The following is a 26,131-nucleotide window of genomic DNA, read 5'->3' as shown; positions in this document are numbered from 1 at the left end:
AACATACTGTATCATCATAACTTTTTTTAAAGAGGCAATACAAAAGTAACAAACGAAACAAATTTTTCCCATCTTAAATAAACAAAGTGCACAAAGTGATCACTAAAAATACGGATCAAAATACTCCTATACAAAATGAAACAAAAATTCCTTCTGTATTCCTTCTGTGCACTCCTTTTGTTTTTTTTTGGGGGGGGGGGGGAAACAACTGTTGGCCTTTAGTAGAAAAATAAGCCACCCTGTGCAGAATAAATGTTTTGTTTAAAATTTTTTTAAAAAAAGGTTGTTTACATTTGTTTCTTTTAATGTACTTCTGTGACTTATTAACTCATTTAACATTTTAATTTAAATTCCATGGTATTACACACACAATGTATTTAAGGATTACTTTCGAGGTTCCATGCGTGTTAGTTTTCGTGGAAGAACTACAATTATAACGCGTTACAAGTCAACCAATTTATTCCTGAAAGAGGAGTCTATACAATTTACAGAGCTCTGGGTCAGCAGCTACGCTTATCCTAGCCTCAGCCAAGACAGCGTAGACTCAACACAGCTCTCTGTTCTTGCCCCCCACTAATACAATGTTTCAAAGAGGAAGTATGGAATCGCTGTCGTCTGATTGGTCCATGGTCCCATCTGACGTCATCGTTGCTCTGCAGAATGATGACCATTTGCCGCTGGCTCCAGATGCCGTCCCACAGTCTTGCATCTAATGTTTATAGTGGCTCCCCGCAGCCAGTCTTCCTTGACATCTGTTCTTTATGGTCTCCACATGCATCCTGGTGGGGGCTTTCCTGCAATAAACCCTTATCTGACTATACTGCAATAAACATCCTTGTTTACCTTCCAAACCAGTTACACCATAAAACTCTATATTATATTACATATAGAATTACATATTAGAATATTATAAAGTATTTTATATTACCTTCAATATTATATATAGGTCTTAGCATAACTGATACTTTTTGAGTTGGCAAAGTCACAAATACACAGTTTAAATTAGAAAATGAACATTAACTAACAATTAAATATTACTTCCAACACGATTATCCATCCATCCATTTTCTGTCTCGCTTCTCCTCACCAGGGTTGCGGGCGGGCTGGAGCCTATCCCAGCCATCTTCGGGCGAGAGTTGGGGTACACCCTGAACCGGTCGCCAGCCAATCGCAGGGCACATTTTTTCATGTGTTTCCATAAATTTGTGGCGTTGCCACTGTAGTTTACAGCCTTTTTGCAAATAGTGCAGCTTGACTATGTGTCATTTTCAACTTGAAAATATAACCACATGGCGCTTCTCTTCTTCTGGCATTCTTCCGCTCTCAGTGCTGTGGATGGCACGTTGTGTGTGCGCGCGTGTGTGTCTGTGAAACTGAAACTACTCTATGGATATTTTCAGGCTAGTATCGATATTTTGGATAGATCCGTCCACCAGTACTTTCCAGTGTGAAGCAGCCACCTGCATGAACAATGATGGAAGACAATAAAATTTGGATTCAAGGATTATGTTGTCAATTCATGTCTTTAAAAACAAGAGGGCAACCCGCATGTTTTGCAACTAGGAACTTCATCTGTCACTACAAAACTCACAAAATACAGGTAAGCTAATTTAACAGTTTAGCAAGCTGGTCAAACATTAAGTTTCATAGCCTCCTTTGGGGCGATTAAAAATAATGATATGATTATGAACATTTTTAAAAAAGTGAGGAGATCTTTGCTGGCATGACGAAAGAGTTAGCGCTGGAAGATGCCAGGCTCGTTATTGGTCTGATGTATTGGATCACTTTCCATTACGATCAAAAATGTTGAGAAAAGTGCGTTCCACTAATAGTAAGTACAGTGCAACTTGTGAGGCACTATGTGTGAATATAATTTTCACCATCAATATGTCATTTGTTGTGTCGGCTCTGTGTAAAGATGTCTGCACTATAATTTTAAAATTGAGACTATAGCATATGAAACAAAACCTTTAATCTAATGACAATTGCAAATTGTCCAGAGTCAGTGCTTCTAAATAAATTAACAAACCCTTCTCCTTTACTGTTCAACTCAGAAATCAGTGTTACATTTCTCAGCTCATAAATAGTGCCTCAGATTTCTTCATAGATCATATATTTAAAAGACATGAAACAAAAAATATTCCAACATTTTATTTACATGATATAGACATGGTTTAATTACAGTAATTTAAACAGGTTTGTCCAGTATTCCAGCACTGGCTCATGTGTCAGTTCAATCTAGTATCAGTGATTATCCTTCAAAAATAATCTCACATTTCGATAACAATAACTATTTCATACAACTCAAAATACTAATAACACTTTTTTCTTCAAATTCTGGATGAAACTGGACAAGAAATCAAAATTACCACTAATACGCCAGATGGCATTATTGGAGAAATTTAAAGAATGTCTTTAGTCAGTAATGTCCTGAAAGCGGTTACAGTATTTTAACTACTGTACATTAAACATGGCTGTAAGTTCTTATTTCACTAACAGCCAATAGATTACAGTAGAACACCTCTTGGCCTCTGAGGAGTTGGCTGAAGTTTACCTGACAATAGGCCGAGGATCATCAGGCCTTAGCGCGGTGGTCTGCGGCAGGCCACGGCTGGCAGACAACCTGTAATTCCATTTGAATTTTGTTTTATTTGTAAGTGACAAGAAGAGAGGGAACTTGACAGTCACAGAGGCAGCATGAGTTGTACTGTACCTTTTGCTCACAATGGCACTCTGAATTTGTGAGATATAACTATAGTCTTTTTCCACCTGCAATGCGTAAAGACTCCACCTACTGGACTTCTTGTTGTACACTTTGCCATACCTGGCAAAGACAAGACAAAAGACAAGGGGAGAGATGAGTATAGCAGTGGGGAGAAGAGAAGCGAGGATAGAATAAAGATTGCGATTATAATACACAAGACTATTGCTTAAGTGTATCAATTACGATCTGTTTTCTGCCTTTACTGAGAAAAGCCTGAAAATACAACGAATACATACTGTATAGAGCCATCATGCCTCCTTTTAGCTGGTCTGTCAACATGATGGTTGTAGTCGAGGGCGGCCAGCATTGTGCGAGCAGCATACACAGGTGGTCTAAAGTTGAAACGTTTGCTGGCATAAATCAAGATATGGTTATGAAATGACTCCAGCTCTGCAGTGGACCTGGAGAACACAATGGAAACAATACAACTTTGCATTATACTGTGGCTATACTATAAAGTCAATGTCAGAATCATCTTTATTGGCCAACTAGTTGATTAAAGTTCCCATATTTTGGCTATTTAGACCTCCAGAGGGTGACTCTCTAACATGGAAAAAAAAAACCTTATTTTGTCATACTCTGGTCAAACAGAAGTAGGTGTCAGAGGGGCCTTTTATGGACAAGTTTGTATTCGCTTTGTCCATATTTGGCTGAGACTGCCCCCTTTCCTCTGATTGATTACCTCCACGTAGAAGACCCAAGCCTCACTACTGGTGAGAGCTCACGTGTTTTATTATATTGACAGCGCTGGCTCAGGAGCGGTAAGGCAGGCGGAGATTTTCGCTAGTGATCTGGATAAGCTTGAAAAATTCGAATGGACTGATTTCAGGCCTCTCGGTAAAAAAAGTCTGGAACTCAGGAATGCGTGGACTATGTTAATTCATATTTCACATGTTTATTGAGGCCCCATAGAGCCAATATAACATCTCCAATACTAGAAAAAAGTTGGTTTGGTCAAATATGGTACCTTTAAAACACAAGAAATTCGTCTCCAGTAGTTGGAGCCACTGTAGTAGTACAGCAAACTAGCCATTGTAACAAAATTTACATTTTGGACAAACAAGTACAGAGTCACTGAGGAATGTAAAGTGACCAGAAATGCGGAACTACTGATACAATGTCATGTCTCATATCCTCGTAAATTTTTAAAATAAAAATAAAAATAAAAAATAAAAAGTCTTGTCAAAAGGAATAAACTATTTGATTGTATAATGTGAACCTATCATAATTTACCTGAAAGACAGATATTTGGGGATTTGCTTTAGCCATCTTGGAGCCATAACAATGTCAGTCAGTCTTTTGTGGGCCTCAGTGTGTCTCCAGATCAATTTCTCTCGGTCATCCTCCAAGGGCCCGTGCTGACAGGAACCTAAATCCCATTTATGTATTCCTTGCACGTGGTTGAGGACTCCACTCCACAGGTACTTCGGGGGGGAAACATGTTACAATTAATGCAGTAGGAATAAATAAAAATCTAGTGCAATACTGACTGTGGGAAAATCTATTTGTTTTACAGTACTTACAAAGAACTCCTCTGTGTCACCTGCAGTCTTGCAACAAAACCAGAAGTGGTTGCAGATATCTTTATTCCACGCATGGAGAATGCTGCAGCCTTTTTGCTTTCCTGCCTTGATGTCAAGTTTGTGGGATGTAAGCTTTTGGTTCCCGCGCACGGTTTATTTACTTTTAAAAGTTAGTAAAATAAATAAATAAATAAAGCAGCCTTCAAATCACATTTTAAAGGAAGAAATCAGTTACTTACTGCATGAATTTTCTTCCACAAGGTTTTGGCTCCATGCCACACATCCAGAGAATGTACGACGCCACTGTCTTCGTATTTCCCATTGTCTGTTACATAGAAAATGATACCATAATCTAAATGTCTCGTCATAATGTGTTTATCGAAGTGTGGCATTGTAGCAAAAAGTCAATCAAGTCAGTGAAATTTTTCCACTTACTGAAGAGGGGTGAAATTTGTGTGCGAGTGTCCGTGCAGATTTCCTTGAGGTGAACCTCTTCTAGGAGAGTCTCAAATGTTCTCATGAAGCCCTCCTTCTCCATGACAACAGAATTTCTCAAAGTCTCACCCTTGTCAATGTTGCACATACTTATAATTTTTTTGGAATCATTGTCTATGGCAGTGTAAGTACAGTATTGGGCACAGAAACCAGGTCTGTCTGTCCAGGCACCTCCTTTAAATATGAGAAATGGAAAATCAAGGGAGAAAATGTGGAATCAAAAGCTCAATACAGATGCATTTTATTTTTATGACAATTCCAATGTGTGGCTAGATAGTTTAAGTTCAACCCTAACTACAAATAACCACAATTTGGAGAGGTATTAATTTGTTTGTGGGTCACTCAAACTCACCAAGTGCCACAACAGGTCCTTTAGATTTAAGATCAGTGATGATCGCGGCTCTGTTATAATTCCAGAACGTCTTCACAGTGTCCACACAGTAGCTGTTCTGTATTCTGAAAAATGTTGATCTATCCACTGTCCCCATTTGCATGAATTTGAAAAGCAGACAGATCTTTTCATAATTGTTTCCAGACAGTAAGATATTGGTGGCCAACATGAAGTCCCCTGCCAACATTCCGTAATTCATCATGGGCTGGGAGGCCCATTTCCAAACTATATGGCCACGAGGACACATCTAAAACAGAAAAAAAGAATTGAGTACAAGCATATCACAAAACAACACACACAAAAGCTAGTTTTTTCTTGATAAATTCTGACGCACCCAATGAACTACAGAAGCAGTTCCTCTGCACGTGATATGGATCTCAAATGGTCCAGGTGCTTGGCATTCTTGTCTTTTTTTGGGGGTCCTTCGCTGTACAAATGTTGACTGGTAGATAGAGATACTGGATAAGCTGCATCAGACTGTTATGATATACGATGGATGCAGGTTCTCCCACTATGTCATCATCAACCGTTACTTTTACTGCACCAGGGAATGTTTGTCTCTCTGCTGTTGTTGGGTCTGGCATGGATTCAGGATCATCATGGACCGTATCCTCCATGCCGACTGTTTGAAGGGCATCCAAACGCATCAGACTTTTCAGAGCAGCCCCAGTTCTGATGAAGACGATAACTTTGAAAGACTGAAATGCCAAAGCAATGAGTAAACAAAATGTGGAATGGTGTTTAACATTACCTTACGCAAATACGAGGCCTAAAATCCTCATTATCGCTGTCATCTGAGGTAGCATCTAAAGTTCCATTATCTTCCAGAGATGAGTCATTTGATGCATCTTTTTCATTACGCCACGCGTCATGGTCTTCATCTTCCCAGTCAATGCTAGTGAAATAATAATAGGTACGTACAGTAAAGTCGACATGGGACAAATTTTGGAAAAAGAGTAAAGAAAAACTTAATAGTATTGCAGAAAAGTACTTACATGGAGTTTTGTATGTCGTTGAATTCCTTTATGTCCACCGATGACAAACTGAACACAAAAACAAAAAACTATGTTCTATTACATGTTACTGAAATGATATAAGGAGCAACATTTATGTAGCGCTTGTGTAAAACACTGCTATAAAAGTAACGCTACAAATAATACCTTGGGTCCAACTCCTGGAGCTCTGTCTCCTCTAAGCTGATGTCCATCTCAACTCCACGACCTTCTGAGGAATCCTCATCTCTGACAATATCAACAGAATGTCAGAAGCAGCTGAGGGAACATGGAACATTTTCATTTGAAATTATAAAAGAGCCATTTAGAATAGAAAGGACTCCAAAGCCCAATCCATTCTCCCTTTTTTCTTTCAGTGATTATGTGAAAGGCTCCTGTCTGGAACATTAAAACATTTATGTTATTCGAAAGAAAACATTTGCACTTCTCCTCCCCTGCTTGACAGCATAAATTTGAGTCAACACAATAATCATAAGATGTAATTTCCCCCCTCTTCATTCATCATAAGGATGTTTTTTTATAGTAAAGGGTTAATGTTGGCACGCTGTTACACAAATGAATTACTTCTCAATACTATGGTGAAAGGACTATGTTTGGAAAAATCTTTTTGGGTGGGAGGCAGGAGAATAAGGGTATAACAACTCTCTACATGCATGCATCCATGCAGGACAAAATAAATCATACTCACTGCTCAGAAAGCGAACCTGTAACCATTGTTGAAACGGGGGCAGGGAGTGTTTTCAGGGACCTCTGTTTCAAAGGCGTCAAACTTGATGGATCCTTTTCATACCTACAAAACCCACATAAATCCACAATATATTCACAGAAGGAAACAAATAATAATCTCTGTTTATCATAGAATATAAACAAATATTTATCAGGAAAAAAAAATAATGGGTCTCATTCACTCATAAATGTGTTGAAATGTTCTCACTCTGCATGCAAGTTGAGCATATACGTAAAATCAACATAACATTCATGACACATGCGTACCGGTCAATTTTCTTCACACCACTGTACGCAAGTGAATCAGAATTCATTCTAAATGATGAGCTTGTGGTCCAAGAGCTGCAATCTGCATAAACTGAGCCCTTATTCCCTGAAAAAAAGGACGTCTGTCTTGCGCACCTCAGCCACTGCACGGAAGTCACAAGGGATAGCTGATACAAAACTTTAATAACTTTCTTAATGTTTATCCTATTTTCAAAAAGTCGGTATCATCGGAAAGCTTGCTAAACACAGAAACCAACAACGTCTAGCCAAGTTCTCATGTTAATTTCTTCCGAAGTTAAATTAGACAATGTTGCACAAAACATACATATGCAAAAAAAATTAAGAGCCGAGAATGAACAGTGTATATGTTGTTTAAATACGTCCAAAAAAAAAAAAAAGCACAGCAATTAGGCATTTGCAGCTGATTAAAGGTCAGAGGGTAAAGAGTTTAAAATGTTTATTGACAACTCTAGAACCTCTTTACAAACCACCACTGCCATTATGCTGTATATATGATTATATAGCAGATATACAGCAGTTAAATCGACAACTATGATGCAGAATGATGCGGTGTGTTTTGAGAAAGGCTGAATGAGCTTGTGGTCCAAGAGCTGCAATCTGCGCCCTTATTCCCCTTCTGCCTCTGGATACAGAGGCAGAAGCAGAAACCAGCTACGATACCAACGTTTTTTCCTACGGCCATCGGGACCTCAAACGGCAGCAACAGAACTAAATCTCGCAGCAGCGAAGCGGCGCAGCCAAGAGGTGAGGATTTCCTTGTATATAACTCCGACTATTATGGTTACTATGCACTGGGGAGTAGGGGGGGGGGAAAAAGACCCACGCAGTACTTTTCAGTACTGTCGTCTGTACCTTTGCCTATATGACAAGCCAACAGACACACAGCAAAGACTTTGTGTGCAGCGTGTTATAACGCTACTCGAGCGAGGGGCACACAATATATAGGAATACTATATATATACTCCTCTTCCACATATTCCAACACGTTGCTCGCCATTGCATATAGTGTGTGTTTGTCAATTGCAACGTCACTTCTGGTAGCCCTTGCGGTGGCTAGAGTAACCACACCCCGGTATCTTGAGCTTCGGAGATGTTTGGGGAGGACTCAGTATGCGTCATAAAAACATCACTTTTAGATAAACAATAGTTGACAACTTGCTGGAAATTACGTGCATGTATTACATAACATAAACTAGACTGTACACGGATTTTATCGGGCTGATCGGTATCGGCCGATATTTAGGATTTTATGCTGATCGGCTTTAATGTCATAATTCGTCGATCCGATCAATGACGTCGCAAAAGACATTTACTCCACGTCACCACGTGCACAGTATATTTGAATCCAAAAGCTAGTTTATTTGTAGCCTTGTCGTGTGTCTTTTGACGTAGTACTGTAAATATCTGACGCCCAATGAAGTTATTTATAATTAAAAAAAAAAAAGTGTCAGCGGTGTGGGACAGACAACACATCTGAGACAGGCAACACGTAATGCCCGGATCAAACAACAAGACAAATTTGCTCTTTCACGATTGCACTGTCAGACTACTGCAACAAAACCTTGTATTCCGAGACCACTGCATCCCGGTTTTTACGATCAATGGGCTTTATCTCGTCAACTCAAATGCGACCGGATACACTCGTTACCGTAGCACAGACAACAAGAGTGGAGCGCGCCGACGGTATCTTGTCTTTTCCGATCAACTCAAACGGGACCGGATACACTCGTTACCATTGCGATGACATCGCAGAGTGTGTATTATAAGGACAAAATGGGGGAAAACGTGTGTTGGTGGTGCTCAGGAGAGGAGAGAACGTTTGGTTTAAGGCTTGCTTGAGGTATGTTCACATACTTTCACATACATACATACGTTCACATACTTTTAATACAATACGGCTCACAAGCACTTCCAAACAAGCTGGGACAGGGTCACGCTTGATGTACAGCTTCAGCTGTTCAACAGTCGGGGGTCTCCGTTGTCGTATTTTACGCTTCATAATGTGCCACACATTTTCAATGGGAGAGAGGTCTGAACTGCAGGTAGGCCAGTCTAGTACCCGCACTCTTTTACTACAAAGCCACGCTGTTGTAACAAGTGCAGAATATGGTTTGGCATTGTCTTGCTGAAACAAGCAGTTGCGTCCATGAAAAAGATGTTGCTTGGATGGCAGCATATGTTTCTCCAAAACCTGCATGTACCTTTCAGCATTAATGGTGCCTTCACAGATGTGTAAGTTACCCATGCCATTGGCACTAACACAGCCCCATACCATTACAGATGCCGGCTTTTGAACTTTGCGTCAGTAACAGTCCGGATGGTTCTTTTCCTCTTTGGCCCGGATGACACGGCGTCCACAATTTCCCAAAACAATTTGAAATGTGGACTCGTTGGACCACAGAACACTTTTCCACTTTGCATCAGTCCATCTTAGATGAGCTCGGGCCCAGAGAAGCCAGCGGCGTTTCTGGGTGTTGTTGATAAATGGCTTTTGCTTTCCATAGTAGAGTTTCAAGTTGCATTTACGGCTCTAGCGCCGAACAGTATTTACTGACGTTGGTTTTCTGAAGTTTTCCTGAGCCCATGTGGTGATATCCTTTACAGATTGATTTCGTTTTTGATGCAGTGCCGCCTGAGGGATCGAAGGTCACAGGCATTCAATGTTGGTTTTCGGGCTTGCCGCTTACATGCAGTGATTTCTACAGATTCTCTGAACCTTTTGATGATATTATGGACCGTAGATGATGAAATCCCTAAATTCCTTGTAATTGTACGTTGAGGAACATTGTCCTTAAACTGTTTGACTATTTTCTCACGCGCTTGTTCACAAAGAGGGAACCTCGCCCCATCTTCGCTTGTGAATGACTGAGCAATTCAGGGAAGCTCCTTTTATACCCAATCATGGCACCCACCTGTTCCCAATTAGCCTGTTCACCTGTGGGATCTTCCAAACAGGTGTTTGATGAGCATTCCTCAACTTTCTCAGTCTTTTTTGCCACCTACCCCATCTTTTTTGGAATGTGTCGCAGCCATAAAATTCCAAGTTAATGATTATTTGAACAATAAATATCTTGTTTTTGTAGTGTATTCAATTAAATGTAGGTTGAACATAATTTGCAAATTATTGTATTCTGTTTTTATTTATGTTTAACACAAAGTCCCAACTTCATTGGAATTGGGGTTGTAATAGAAGACCATTCATTTGTTGTGTCGTCACTATGCCTCTCTGGCATAAATAGAGGAACAAAGATAGATTATTTATCCATCCATCCATTTTCTGAGCCGCTTCTCCTCACTCAGGTCGCGGGCGTGCTGGAGCCTATCCCAGCTATCATCGAGCAGGAGGCGGGGTACATCCTGAACTGGTTGCCAGCCAATCGAAGGGCACATACAAACAAACAAACAAACAACCATTCACACTCACATTCACACCTGCGGGCAATTCAGAGTCGTCCATTGACCTCGCATGTATGTTTTTGGGATGTGGGAGGAATGCCCGGTGAAAACCCACGCAGGCACGGGGAGAACATGCAAATCCACACAGGCGGGGCCGGGGATTGAACCACGCTCCTCAGAATTGTGAGGCTGACGCTCTAACCAGTTGGCCACCGTGACACATTATTTATTGTAAATAGAATTTTTTCAATTAAGTACACAAGTATATACAGTAAATGAATAGGTCATTTAAATAGACACATTCCTCCATCTTGTGATCGGATCAGTGATCGGTTATCGTTTTTTTAAACTAGCTGATCGGTCATCGGCCCCAAAAATCCCGATCGTATAATAATATAATATAAACCACAGGTGTCAAACTGGTGGCCCGGGGGCCAGATCCGGCCCACCAAATCATTTTATGTGGCCCGCGAAAGAAAATCAAAATTGCTCGTGTTCTGGTGTAATACCATTGAGATATTTGAAAGCATTTTTTTTTTTTTTTTTACCAATCCCACTTTGAAAAGAAATTTAATGCTCAAAAAACATTTTGCATGAAAAGAAACTTCAATTTCAATTTCAATTTCACTGACCCCACAACATTTGAGTAAATTAAATTAATGAAATTAGCACTAGAAGCAACCAAATAAATAAATAAATAAATAAATTTGTGAACCATATGCCGACCAGTGTACGTCACAATTCAACCACACCAGTGACTGTGTGTGTGAATAGATCGTTACATCAGATTTGCACATGGAGAATCACAGAAAAATATATAACTCAGATTATTGGAGGGATTAGAAAATGCTGATTAGAAAAGCCTTTGGAAAATTTGGAAATTTGAGCGGTGTGATCGCACTTCCTACTTGTTGCAGCTGGGTACACACTGATAAATGCACATACTGTGTACAAGAACTTGAACAGACAGGGGGTAAAAGTGATGAAAAGTGTCTTTTTCATTGTTATTTAGGACACTCAACCCTTTAGCAAATTTCTGGTTTGAGTTATTGTTCATGGTATTATTATTGCTTTTATGAATGACTAGTTCCAATACTTTGTGCATCTTGGGTAAACGGTGTGGGTGACTTTTTTTCGGACCCTGATCCTGCATTATTTGTGCTAACGCATGTTCTGAAGAGGTTCTAAATTTGCTTGTACAGTACGAACAAAAACAAGTACAAACATGATGAATCTGTTATGTGCGTCAAACATGTGTATGCATGGTTAGTGAATGAGGCCCACTGAGAACAATATTAATCAACAACGTAGATTCGTTAATTCAAATTTTCATCCTTTCTATACACCGCTCGCGCAAGTGTTTTAACGTTTTATCCTCATCCGTGACCTTCACTTTGAAGAATAAGGGCTTATTTTCCAGCTCTTCCAGCTCCTTCCCTCAGGCAGGCGCTACCGATCAACGCAAACTAGAACTAGCAGACATTCCAACAGCTTCTTCCCTCTTGCGATCAACTTCTTAAACACCTAACCTATAATTCCATTACAATAAGATGGCAATTTTTTTGACTTGAGTTCGTTGTCACATTTCTGTGGGGCCAATTATGTATTACTTGTGCACTCACTGTAGTTGTCTCGCCATGCTGCACTATTTGCATATACTGGCCACTCGTGCCAGAGTAGCATCTGCTCCATTTGCACACTGATTGAGGAGTATCTGTAACATTTGCACAACCAACATTGTCCCAGATGATCGCACTACTCGTCACTTTAAACCGCATACACTCCTTGAAGTCTCAGCGCCCTTTGCACAATGGTCATTGCACCGGACTATCGCAATATTAGTCATTCGAAATGCTTTAAGTGCTAGAGGACTCTGCATCTTTTTGCACAATTGTTTTTTGTCAATGTCTTTATGTCTCCAAAGTGTTCTGTAAATTGACTGTCTGTTGTACTAGAGCGGCTCCAACTACCGGAGACAAATTCCTTGTGTGTTATGGACATACTTGGCAAATAAAGATGATTCTGATTCTGATTATTTTTCCCTGCAGCGGGGCTCGAAGTTAACTTTTAGGGCAAATATTTGCTTGCCCATGGCAAATTTGAGCTTGCACTGCTCATTCAAGTGCACTTAAATGTTTACTATATGTCACAGTTGGGTTTTAACACGGTATTCGTGTCACCGTACGATAATTACTGCGGTATTGTGGGAAAGCTCATTGCAGGAAGGTTGATGTAAAAGTGGGACGAAGATCTAAATTATTATTTGTATCAGAATGCTTTAGTTAAAACTGTGCAATGGCCTAAGTGTTGGCCACAGTTATTACTACTTCATAATGTAGTGTTACTATATTACTCAATGTTGTCAGTTTGAAGTTATAGATATATTTTTTAGAGTTTACTGTCAATTAAAAATGAAAAGAGGTGATACACTTACATGTCGAGCAGAAAATTTGCAAAGTCCGTGTCGCTTTTGAGTTCCATCAGGTCTCTGAGTTGCCGCCACCTCTGAAAGGCATTTCCTATATTTATCCTTGTTTTGCCTCTGGATCTCCCCAATTCCCTTTTTTTCGCCTTTCTGGTTTCTTCGCTCTGTTTCTGTTTTTTAGTAGTACGCCCAGTTGTTGGCAAACGAGGGATGGGCATTTTTGTATTTCCCGGAAGTGTTTGTTCTGCCATAGTTCTCACATGTGACGCTGTGTTGTCACTATCTGCGTGGGATCGGCCACAGTGGTCACCATTACCTTCTGATGTCCTGTTTTGACTTGAGCTGCAGCTTGGAGGCTCCACCCTTCTGTTCTCCCCACTTTTAATTTTGTCTCCATCTTCTCCACTCTTTAACGGGACAAAGGTCAATTGAAACTTGGTTATATCATCCTCCGCTTCCTTTTTAATGTGGGGGGTATCTGGCTTCTCTTCCAATTTAATTTGGAGGGACACTGGCACCTCTTCCTTTGGAATGTGGGGGGGTTCCAGCTCATCTTTCACTTTAATGTTGGGGGGCTTTGGCCCCTGTTGCTCAAGGAAGAGATATTTTTCATTTACATCTATAGGACACAAGAAAGCAAAGACATCTGGTTTGTTAAAGTAAAATGTCATGCTATTACTTTGATGTCGTCTATTATTGTTTCTGCTAGGCTTTACACGATCAGGATTTTTGGGGCCGATAAGCAAGTTTAAAAAAATAATAATAATCGATCACAAGATGGAGCAATGTGTCTATTTAAATGACTTGTTAATTTCTGTATATACTTGTGTACTGTGTAAGAGTATCGTCAAAAATATTCTCTATTCAGATCATGTATTCTAATCAGTCAGGTCAAACCAATATTCCAATATGACGAAAATAGTGGGTGCTAATTTACTGTAATTAAATTCCTTTATTGTAAATAAATTACTTCACACACACCGAAACTTTAGAGCATGATTAATGCCGGCTTGTTTACGTACAACCGTTAGTGCTAGCACAAGCATGCTAGGCTACATAATGTTTTGTTGGCTGCTTGTGAGACGTATCGTATTAAAAGTTGGTGAACATACCTCAAGCAATCCTTGAACGAACATCATCTCCCGAGCACCGGTGACCACACCACACGATTTTCACCATTTTGTTCTTTTTTGACCAACACAATACACGAGCGAGCCATTGTCGTCGTGGCTGTGGTAACGAGTGTATCCGGTCGTGTTTGATATGACAAAGCCCGGTGATCGTAAATGATGTCAAAAGACAAGAACACTAAAAATAACCTCGCTTTTGGATTCAAATATACAATATACTACGACGACGCGGAGTCTTTTGCGGAGCCGATCAATGCCGTCATTGATCGGATCGGCGAATGATGACAATGTCGAGCATCATAAAAATTCTAATTATCGTCCGATACCGATCAAGCCGATCAGATCGGTGTAAAGTGTAATATATTACAAGATAATAAACTGATTTTATTAAGTGTGCTGGTGAACCGGTGAATCGTCTTATTGAACCAACGGTAATACAATAAAAGTGTAATAAGCACATTCATGCACAAGCTGCATGGCCACAACTGACGCCCAGGAACTCGAGAGACAGACTGGCTATATCGACTTGCCAGTTCGTTAAATTGAGTTCACAACAACATTCTCTACTTAAATTTGCTGACTCCCACATCACTCAGCAGTCCAGGCCCCCCCTTATAAAGCCACACACTTCCAAAGTCACAGATACTACAGTGTAGAACATGATGAAAAATTATTATTATTGCTTATTTACTGCAATGGAGATGAAGACTGGTGACTACGCAAGCACGAAATGCTTGTCCCTCAGCGGAGTTTCCCCCCTCTCCGTCACCACTCTTGTCTTTCCTCTGCGACGTGCACAGACTCACGGTCGAGAATGTCACCATCGAAGGAACTTTCTCGGCCAAGACGGTGTAAGACGTTGGAGGCTTTTTTAAAAAAACATTTTGTTTTTAATTTCCCGCCCAACTTCTTTTCCCTCGCCGCTCTCTCGAGATCAGCGCTACCATAGGAACGCAGCTCCAAGAGGCGTGTCGTAGCTTCCCATTGTTAATAACTATGGCCGCAGCTCGCAGTTAGCTAGTGCAGCGCATGATGCTTATGCATTTGTATACTGTGACACGATTAAGAAACATTATAGCGACTGGTCCGCCCGGTCAGTCGAGTCCAAATCTATACCTTCACCCAAAACGATCCCTTCTACCGTTTATACTGTGCACTCCTAGCTGCACGATGAGTCTAAACTCAGTGAAAAAATGTTATTGTTGTATGAGCATGTAAAACGAGGTCTGATGTGTGTTAAGAGTGGATTCATCATGATTTTAGGGTCCGAAACAGCCTGACAATCTTAAAAAAAATTAACGTGTTCAGTATTTACGACAAAAGTCTTCATGTGTGTCTGGGGGAGCGCGAACCTCTCCTGAGTCATGACGCCGTGAATTGTGACATGAAACGGAATATAACCAATCAAGAACCACGCTGACTCAAGAAAATTAAACCACTCTAAATAATAAGCATGTCTTCAATGTCCTTTTTTTTTTTTTTTTTTTTTAAACAAGGTGGTAAAGGAATTTCCCAACAATGTCACAAGGATTACCTTTTGCGATTTTGGTGGAGCTCTGCTAAATCGAGTGCCTGAAATCCAGCAGAGTGAAATGGAAAGAAAATGGCGGCTGCTTTTCTACTGCGGTCAAGACCAGCCTCCACTCATGAAGAAGAAGTCAAGCCAGCCGCCCCCAATTTTGTTCATACTAGGCATTACGGTACTAAATTGCCAACTAGCGGCAAAAGCCACCTTCAAAATAAAAGCCTACCAATAATAAGCCTACAGGGAAATCAATGCTTCAGATTTAAATTATAATATTAAATAAGCTCTCTGCTATAACGCAACTAGGAATGAAACCACAGCAAGGTTAATTCGAATCTTGAGATGCGTTACAAAATTGTTTTTGATAACTGCAAGTATACCTTTTTTTCAAAAAAATTATAAAAAAATAATCCCATTGGTATCACAAGGCCAGTCCAGATTTCTGGGAAATTAGACGACCAAAGACTCCACTAAAAGAGGTTTGATAAAGATCTGATATTGTATTTCAAAATAAAAGTCCCTGAAATCTGCATATTTGGCTGTCTTTACCCCTGATTTAAAAGAATCTGTTAAAAAAAAAAAAAAAAACATTTTTTTTAAACTATTCGATATCACAGCACCAGTCCAGTTTCTGGGTGATACTCCAGGTCTCCACCAAAAAACATGTCCCATCCAAATCTGATGTGGCATTTCAAAATAAAATTCCGGTTAAATATCCATATTTCACTGTCACTACACATTTATCAAAAAAAATAATAATAATCCCCTGAACTCTGCATATTTCTAGTCAATACCACTTCTTTTAAGAAATTATTAGAAATAATCCTGTTCGTATTGCAAAACCTTTCCCCATCATACATGGAGACAATCCCAGGATGCTACTACATTACTGCCATTTGATGTAGTATATCTGAAGTCTTTAAAAAAATAAAAGATTGTTTTATCATTAAATAAGATTTTTTTGGGCTATCAAAACTAACATTTTAACCACTCATACATACTACACTGTTCTTATTCATATATATATTACAATATTTCACAAAAACAATTATAAAATTGTTTTCCGTTTCTGCAACACAAAGATTGGTCTGAACATTTATTGTAGCTGAGAGTCTGTGGGTTTCCATGACAACAGAAGACTGTATTCTCTGTGTGATTTGACTTTAATGTTTATGTATTTATCTACATATTTGCATTTATGGTCACATTTGTCTGTTAAATCTGTTTGAACATTTTCATGGAAAATATTTCAAGAACAACAATGTAAAGCAATATTTGGCACGTGTGAACTTTTAACGATAACTTGCTTGATTATTGTTATTAAAATACTATTTAGAAAAAAAAATTCTTCAAAATCTAACCGTCGTTTCTTTGGAGTTAACATTGATATGACAAACAAAAAAAGACATCAGTTACTCTTGCAGAGTAAAACTCACCCAGTTGGTCATGGAAGGACCTGTTTCCTGGTGGGTTCCCAATTGAGCACATGCCACAGTGCATGGAGAAATCAAATCCTACAAAAATAAAAGGAATATAACTTACTCTGCATCTACTTAATTTTTCTTTAAACATCTGTCATTATAGCGGTTTTGAAAAGTAATAAAGATTTCGTCCTATTAAAGCCCCATGTATGAATAAGTCTGTGTGCAATCGCATCCGGAAAGATTCCCGTCTGTGTGCAATCTCATCCGGAAAGATTCCCTGGTCTTGAACATTTATATATGATAAAGTACTTATTTATAATACATTATCTGCAGTCCTTTAATGGTCAGAAAATGAAATAAAAATTAATAAATTATTGAAAGGGTCATCAATATAAATCAACAAACCTGATGCTATGAGTAATCTTCCTTTCATTTGCTATCTCCATCTGTGGGTTCCCAAAATTTATGATGGGAATTTGTGGAAAGGCCTTCATGAGTTCCACTGCCATCTGAAAAACAAAGAGCTTTTCTTTACTTGTGGGAATGACAATATTGTACTGACAAAAAAAAAAATACCAAATCCATTTTATATAAAGAACCAGAAAGTACAGTGGACCCCTGCATACTCACGGTTCAGCAACCACGGATTCACATATTTGTGTTTTTTTAATTCCTTTTTTTTCTCCAATACTTTATGTTTTTATTTACCCCCTCCCCCTTTTTTTCTTGGAAAACACGTATTGAATGATTATCAGCATTTTTTTAAAAACAAACCCCCCCCCCCTTTCCCAATGCATTCCAATGGGCGTCCATTATACATGGATTTATACTATTCGTGGGCCAGCTAACCACTATCCCTATCAACCGTATAACTGGATTTTTAATTTTTTTTTAACTAAAACATGCAAAATAGCCACAGATACCAATACACTACCAATAACCCTGCCCTATTTAATCTGAAAGTAGCTTTCACTTACCAAGGTAACAATAACCCCACAGCAACTGCCATCCTGCTGGGTGGAATGGGACCGATGGCCTCCTCTCCACTTGTAGTCCACCCACTCTGACTTCCCATGGTTGCAGGTTCTCCTCATTTTGAGGCACGCACTGTTTTAGATTAAGGGATAACAAGTATAGCAACTTTCACACGCTGCAATTATTCCTGTGTTTGTATGTTTACTTTGAATAGATCCACTGTGACGACTGCTAAAGGTGGTACCATGAGCATTGCCTTGAGATGGACTTGGAGCAAATGACAAAGGCCCGAAAAGAGAAATGGTGTTGCATGATATGTGAACAATGTAATAATGTAATCATAATTCATGTAACAATCAATAATGTAACTGCAAATTTATATTTTCCCCGCAACCCTAAACTGGAGTAGCGTTACTGAAAATGGATGGATGTACAGTACACATTTTGCATTTGTAAATGTATTTACTTCAGCAAAGAAACCAACCGTTTTACAGAAGTCTGCTCTATCTTAATTGCTATTTAGATAAGGAACACCATATGAAAACCAGAAAACAAAAATACTAAAGGAATCAATCACATGAATCAATTTGTAACATATTTGTTTTACACAAAGCTCAATAAAATAAGGAAATTATTCATCTAACGTGCACTTTGAAAAGCGGCAGTAGATAAATGACAGATTATAGAAGTAATCCACAAGATCATACACATACACATCATACATCCATCAGACTTTCTCGTGACATCGGGCAGATTTTACCCAAAAGGACGTTGTTCTTAAAATATTTTCCATGAAAACGTTAACAGATTTAACAGACAAATGTGACCACAAAGGTAAATATGTATGTATATAAATAAATCAAAAAAAGTAAAATCAAACAGAGAGTACGGTCTTGGAAAACAGAGAGTACGGTCATGGAAACCCACAGACTTTCAGCTACAATAAATGTTCAGACCAATCTTCTGTGTTGCAGAAACAGAATTTTTTTTATAATTTACTGTTTTTGTGAAATATTGTAATATATATGAATAAGAACAGTGTAGAATGCATTAGCGGTTAAAGTGTTAATTTTGATAGCAAAAAAAATCATTTATTGATAAAAATCTGATAAAACAATCTTGGGTTTTTAAAGACTTCAGCTATACGACATCAAATTGCGGTGGCAGCAATGTTGTACCATCCTGGGATTGTCTCCTACATGTATGAAGGGGAAAGGTTTTGCGTTACAAAAGGGATTATTTCTAATCATTTCTTAAAAGTGGCATCGACTCGAAATATGCTTATTTCAGGGGAAGTTTATTTTGAAATGCCACATCAGATTTGGATGGGACCTCTTTTGCTGGAGACCTGGGGTGGTGTTGTGTCCCCCAGAACTGGAATGGTGTTGCGATACCCAATAGATTTTTTAAATTATTTTTTTAAATCAGTGTTAATGACAGTGAAATACGCAGAGGGGAAGTTTATTTTGATATGCCACATCAGATTTGGGTGGGACCTCTTTCCGTGAAGACGGGGTGGTGTAGTTTCCCCCAGACCTGGACTGGTGTTGCGATACCGAAAGGATTATTTTTAATCCTTTTTTAAAAATCAGTATGCATTGATATCCACGTATTATTTGGAGGCTTTTATTTTGAAGGTGGCTATCGTCGCTAGTTGGCGGCTTATTATCGTAATGCCTAGTGATGGGCACGGCAGTTTTTTTGGTGTGCTGAATCATTCGAATCAGTTCTTTAAAAAGATTTGATCAAAAGATTCGTTCACCGAATCGTTCAGTTCTTTTTCACAAAATTCTTCAAGTGCTTCTTCATTCAGTTCATGATCCATCCCTGAGGTTCACGTTCACTCAACACGTTCACCGAAGGACTATGCGTTGTCGCTGTCATGTATTGAAAACTACGAAAGTAGTTTTCAATACATGATTGCGCTATGTCAGACTACTGCAATGAAATCTTGTATTCCGATACCACCGCATCCCGCTTTTTACGATCACTGGACTTCATCTTGTCAACTCAAACGCGACCGGATATGCCTGTTACCATGGCAACGAAAGCACTAATGGATCGTGCCATTTCTTTATAAGAACAAAATGTGGGAAAACGTGTGTTGGTGGTCACCGGTGCTCAGGAGATGACGTTCGTTTAAGGCTTGCTTGAGGTATGTTCACTTTTAATATGATACCACTCGCAACCAGGCAACAAAACGTTATGTAGCCTAGCAAGCTAGTGCTAGCACTAACAGTTGTAAGCGAACATGCAGGTTTTCTGTCGAATGATGCGCTAAAGTTTTGGTTTGTGTGTGAAGTAATTTAATTACAATAAAGTAATTTCATTACAGTAAGTTACCACACATTATTTCTGTCATGTAATGTTGGTTTGACCAGACTGATTAGAATACATGATCTGACTAGAGCAGTGATTTCCAACCTTTATGGCACCAAGGCACATATTTTACAATTGAAATATCTCACGGCACACGAACAAAAAAAAATGTCACAAAAAGTGGATACATTAATTACTGCATGTATTTCCTGCCATCTAATAGTAGATCATTCATTTGTTCTGTCTGTCACTATGCCTCACTGGCATAAATAGATGAACAAAGATACATTATTTATTGTAAATATTATTATTAAGCAATTAAGTACACAATGCAGTAAATGAACAAGTCATTTAAATAGACACATTGCTCCATCTTGTGATCGGATCGGTGATTGTTTTTTTTTTAAACTCGGTGATCGGCCCCAAGAATCTTGATCGTGTAAACCCTATTATTATTATTATTATTAGGAAATTAAAAGCGTTAATAGTCACATTAGAGACACTGAGAGAATAGTATGTATGTATACGTATAAACTATTATTAATTTAATGTATTTTAAATGTCTGCTTGAATTCAGGTGCTTGACTGACTCAACATTAGCCGTGAGCTTAAAGAAACGGGTGCTAGTGAAATCTATCCCCACGGGGACGTGAGGACTTGCGGTTAAAATCACTCATGAGTACGTACACTGCGTAGTTCGTCGTCCCTTGTGCAAACGAATCACTCATCTTACTTGTACATCGCTCCTTAGCGGATGACAAACGAAGAAGTTCAACGAACGAATCACTCATGTCTAACGGATCGCAAACGATAAGTTCAACAAACGAATCACTCTTCAGTTACTCAGTACACCAGTTCACTGAACAAATCACTCCGTTCACTTAAGTCCCACCCCTGCCGACACCTGGCTGCTCATTGGTCATTCTCCGAAAATTCAGAAGTGAGGCACCGAACGCTTCAGCAGTTCCGTTTCCGCTCCCAGCCGATTCGCTTGCCTCACGGCGGCGACCAAGCTCAAAGAACAAATCCTTTCATAAACTGATTCAGTTCAGTTCGTTCACTAAAAATATTTTTTCTTCTGAACAAAATTTTCTCAAACAACACTAGTAATGCATAGTACAGTTATTTCCAACATGTATGGAGCCAAGGCACATATTTTACAATTGAAAAAAATCACGGCACACCATCCATCCATCCATCCATCTTCTACCGCTTATCCAACAAACAAAAATGTCCCAAAAAGTGGATACATTAATTACTGTATGTACCTCTTGCCATCTAATAGAAGATCATTTATTTGTTCTGTCAGTCACTATGCCTCACAGGCATAAATAGATGAACAAAGATACATTATTTCTTGTAAATAAATTATTTTTTGAGCAATTAAGTCAAATTTTATAATTTCGCACAGCACACTGGTTGGGAATCACTGGACTAGTATACACAAAATTAGGGGTGGCTGGCTTGGCTTAACCGCGGTTTTTTTCTGAATATAGTATAAAAAAAAATATTTAAAAAAAATATTCATAGCATACCATGACCAAACAATCAGAAACGGGGTATGAACCACTCAAGTCCAAAATACGGTGTTATTATTTCAGTGATTATTCCCATGCAGTGTTACAAGACGACAAAGGGTCATTCCAAATTGTTCCAGTGACAATCAAGGTTCGCGCCAGCCATGTGCGCTGATAATGCGGATTCCATTCAAAACAGTTAATTTTTTAACATTAGCAAGCAGGGCCCGGTTGTTCAAAACTCAGTTATATTAACTACAGTTTAACCCCTAAACACTGGTTAAATTCTTAACCCGCCATTAGCTAACGGACTGTTAAATATGCGTTGATCAAAACATGGTTAGTCACGTCGTTATTTAACGGCATCATCAAAGTTAACCATGTGGTTGACGTCACTGGTCAGCGCCAATATATCGCACAATTTCTCATTTTGTTCACTTCCGGTTTAACAAAAAAACTGTCGTGAGCAGACCAGGGACCATTTCGCACAAATGTTGGTGAAGTTTCCTGTAACATTAAACAACCCTAAACTTATTATTGTTTTGTACACTGTAACATAGTCTACAGGAACAATTATGGTGTGTCTATCATGATAATAGGTATCATATTGAAATTTAATTCACTGAATTTATCAGTAATATTAATGCTCCAAACACATACAGGTCTCTGTTTTGTACTTAAAATTTAATACAGAAAAGGGGCATCACCTACAATTACTCGAGATTTTATAGACGATGCATTGATTTTATGCTTCATATCAATCAAAAATTATCATACCCCATGTTTAACTTTGATAATGATGGTTTTGAAGAAAAAAAAATTATTAATCTCTTATCATTATTATACTGAATGCCAGTTTTGGTTACATTGTACTTTCTATCGTTATTTTTATACATTTATAATATTTTTAAATATAACAATCAATATAAACACTAATGACTTTTACAAATATTTATATAAAATGCATCATCATTGCCATGTCTCTGAACGAACTATAAATGGTATTCAATGATCCAGTTAACAGAGAAAACCAGTAAAAACTTTACAGCAGATATTTTGCGGGTGCTTCACATGATGTAATATGATTCTGTCAATGTCTCTTAAGGAAAAGCTGACTTCATTGTGGGACATAATCAACTATTCTTAATAAGTCCATGAGCCAATTATTTTGGCTTGTTATATCTATTTTAACCAATATTATATCTAATCGAATCAAATTTTTGAGTGTTATTCAAGTTACCGTGGACAAGGAAAATGTCCCAAAATGTCCCATTTTACAGGTGCTTCATACAGACGCAATGTCTATCTATTTCCAATATTTGTTTTTTACTTCGTTATGCAAGATCGTTCATCTTGAGAGTTGACCACAGTGTTAAAATGTTAGCAGAGGTCCTCTGGTGTGTTAACTTTAATCAGAATCATCTTTATTTGCCAAGTATGTCCAAAAAAATAAAAAGGAATTTGTCTCCGGTAATTGGAGCCGGTCTAGTACGACAACAGTCAGTCAGTTGACAGAGAACACTTTTGAGACATGAAGACATTGACAAAAACAGTCACTGAGCAATAAAGGGTTGCTAGTTATCTGATAATGCCGGTACATTTTTTAAATTTTTTTTGACAACTGTGCAAAAAGATGCAGTCATCTAGCACTTAGAGCAGTTCAAATGACTAATATTGCAATAGTCCGGTGCAATGACCATCGTGCAAAGGGCGCAGAGACTTCAAGCGAGTAGCCTGGGACAATGTTGATTGTGCAAATGTTGCAGATACTCCTCAGCCAGTGTGCAAATGGAGCAGATGCTACTCTGGCATGAGTGGCCAGTATTGGTCAACAACAGATACGCAAATAGTGCAGCGTAGTGAGACTACTACAGTGAGTGCACGAGTAATATATAATTGGCCCTGCAGAAATGTGACAACAAACTCAAGACAAAAAAAATGCCAGCATGTTGCAATGGAATTGTAGGTTAGGTGTTTAAGAAGTTGATAGCAAGAGGGAAGAAGCTGTTGGAATGTCTGCTAGTTCTAGTTTGCATTGATCGGTTTGCATACCTCAGGTAGCTGGAAGAGCTGGTGACCGGGATTAACGCAAGTGAACAGCCGCTTAAAGTTAACAGAGTTTTGGACAACAAGATAACGGTCGGTTAAATCTACTTAACCAGTGGTTGAATTTTTTTTTTTAAAAATAACCGCGTTTTTAACAACCGGGCCCAGGTGATTACTAAACCAGTGTGAGTAAAAAGTGTACAAACCTGCTCTGTTTAACACAAGTCGAGGCTTCTTGCAAACCGCGTCCAGTGGTTGACGTTGGCTGTCCTCTTTTATTCCACAAAGTTCCTGCTCGTACTCTTCATCTTTCACACGATTTGCACACATTTTCCCCCCACTTAGCTTAGCGATGTGTTGCGACCAAACGCGTCGCTCCGTTAGCGTAAAGAGCTAAGCTAGGCCGAGAAGTTTCAAAGCGCACCGAGACGAGTTTATCCGGACAGGAAAGTGTCCGAAAAGAAAATGAACGATGCTTTAGAACAATAAAGTAATGACGGACGTACTCGGTGGAGGTATTAAATCGCGACGAATGATTTACCAGTGTGGACGAGCGTGTATGTAGTTATGGGAAGAAGAAAAAAAACAAAACAAAAACGTGCACTGAAGTAGATCTGCAGCGGAAGCCGTTGGCAACGAGGGGCGGGTGTACAGAGACTGGGATAGTGTTCTAAAGACACTCACACGCTACTCGTTTGGCATGGATTTCCTTTGACAAACCGCAATATTAATTAACAAACATGATTATGGGGTGCATCACTTTCAACAGTTTATGATGGCTTATTTCAGTAAGTATGTGTCGATACACCCCGGACGTGGCGGTGTATTGCGTGGTCCATGTCACGTGACAGGAAACTTGATGCGTGACGTCAAACGCGCGGCCGGTTTGGGACGAACGCGGGGATGAAAAGAATTGAAATGATAATTCCACAGAAAAGAAAATTGGGATTCCAACTAAATACCTGACTCTACCCAGATCACCAAATGCTGAAGAAAGTCATTTCAAAACCTTAAATATTTATCACTGTATTGATAAAACTGGGAGCCAAATAACTGGAGAAACTTTAGAAAATGTTTTTTTTTATTGTGCTTTTACCAGATTGTTTTGCGAGGTGTTGCAACAGCGGACATCTGAGAGGGACAACAAGTCACCCAAGATGGAATACGAGGACATTAAATATGGACTAATAACACAAATTAAAAAGTGAAATGATGCATAACACCCTGATTATTGTGGACAAAAAATGTATCCGTGGAGGTAAATTTTTAAAATGTCACCCATTCTTTTTGGGAAAGGGGGGCGGGGGGGAGAGATTGACCAGAGTAAGAGGCACCAGCTGGCGGGTGTGATTCCAAATATGGTCATGAGGAACGGCCATTTTCCGGGTGCACCCAGGGAGGGGCTAATTCCACGCCCAGAGAAAAACCTTGATAAACTGAGATCCAGGGGTTTTTCGAAGGCTTTTTCGTCGTTCTGGCAATGTAAGCAGCTGTTATGACACTAAGGCTTGTTCAATAAATCGAATTAGCCCAAACGCCAAGTGTCTCGAAGTCTTCATTCATCCCATGCTCGACGGACGTCGGAGTTCTCCCGGGTGACCTCCGACTCAGAACCACAGGCGAAAAAAATCCACCACAGCTGCAAACCCAGATACTCGGAGACCTGAAAAACATATATTTAAAAAATATTGCAGAATCGATCTTTGACAATCAAATAAAGAAAGTTTACGATAATAACAAGGGACCCTAAACCCGTAAGTTGAAAAATCACTGCTAATGTTCGGGTTTTTGCTCGCGCGTACATGCTAGTTGTGTTAGCTTCTATGCTAACTGGTCACGAACAAACTTAGCTACAGTATATGATTAAAAAAAAAAAAAAGACAAAACTTTGATATCAATATCGTTTTGTTGGTTTGAGTGACAGCCACCATTATGGCAGAAAACAAACAATGTGAAAAGAAAGAGAGTGCTTACCTTGGGTCTACGGTTTGCGCTATTAGCCTGATGATGTCATTTCTGCTGAGTAGTGTTGCTCACTTTTTCCACCTTCCTCTAAATGGCTAAAAAGGTTGAAGTGACCATGTCGTGTGTATGTTGAGGACTTGAGAGACACCACTTCAGAGCATTTAAAACGTGTCTGTGATAAAACAATTACAGGGACAACATATCAACAA

The 26,131-nt window shown here is 39.1% G+C and overlaps 1 protein-coding gene across 6 annotated transcripts; it reads right to left on the bottom strand.

Moving 5' to 3' along the window:
- Nucleotides 1–456: 456 nt before the first annotated feature.
- Nucleotides 457–24,549, bottom strand: LOC133411987 (uncharacterized). Of its 6 annotated transcripts, none has more exons than XR_009769713.1 (13): nt 5,925–6,009; nt 5,718–5,845; nt 5,508–5,615; nt 5,135–5,420; nt 4,723–4,956; nt 4,527–4,612; nt 4,288–4,392; nt 3,998–4,188; nt 3,001–3,165; nt 2,714–2,824; nt 2,555–2,623; nt 1,026–1,460; nt 457–794 (listed from the first exon to the last, which is right to left on the bottom strand). XR_009769713.1 is itself a non-coding variant. In XM_061694920.1 (12 exons), the coding sequence occupies exons 2-12, from the start codon at nt 5,808–5,810 to the stop codon at nt 1,397–1,399; spliced, it is 1,512 nt and encodes a 503-aa protein (XP_061550904.1). In that variant the 5' UTR covers nt 5,811–5,845; nt 5,925–6,009; the 3' UTR covers nt 457–1,396. The 6 variants fall into 6 exon arrangements, 4 of the variants coding, with proteins under 4 accessions (XP_061550904.1, XP_061550906.1, XP_061550907.1 ...); XR_009769712.1 differs by having other exon boundaries at nt 1,088–1,460; XM_061694920.1 differs by having other exon boundaries at nt 457–1,460.
- Between the last annotated feature and the right edge of the window lie 1,582 nt (nt 24,550–26,131).

The sequence above is a fragment of the Phycodurus eques genome, chromosome 13 (genome assembly GCF_024500275.1).
Source record: "Phycodurus eques isolate BA_2022a chromosome 13, UOR_Pequ_1.1, whole genome shotgun sequence".
Lineage (NCBI taxonomy): Eukaryota > Metazoa > Chordata > Actinopteri > Syngnathiformes > Syngnathidae > Phycodurus > Phycodurus eques.
This window is presented reverse-complemented; position numbering and strand designations above follow the sequence as displayed.

Coding starts and splice junctions, on each gene's coding strand:
- LOC133411987 (XM_061694920.1), bottom strand. CDS start 5,810: ATGCCCTTCAAACAGTCGGCATGGAGGATACGGTCCATGATGATCCTG. Junction 3,166..3,997: donor CCCAAATATCTGTCTTTCAG/GTAAATTATGAT, acceptor TGTGTTCTCCAG/GTCCACTGCAGAGCTGGAGT. Junction 2,624..2,713: donor AGTGCCATTGTGAGCAAAAG/GTACAGTACAAC, acceptor ATGGAATTACAG/GTTGTCTGCCAGCCGTGGCC.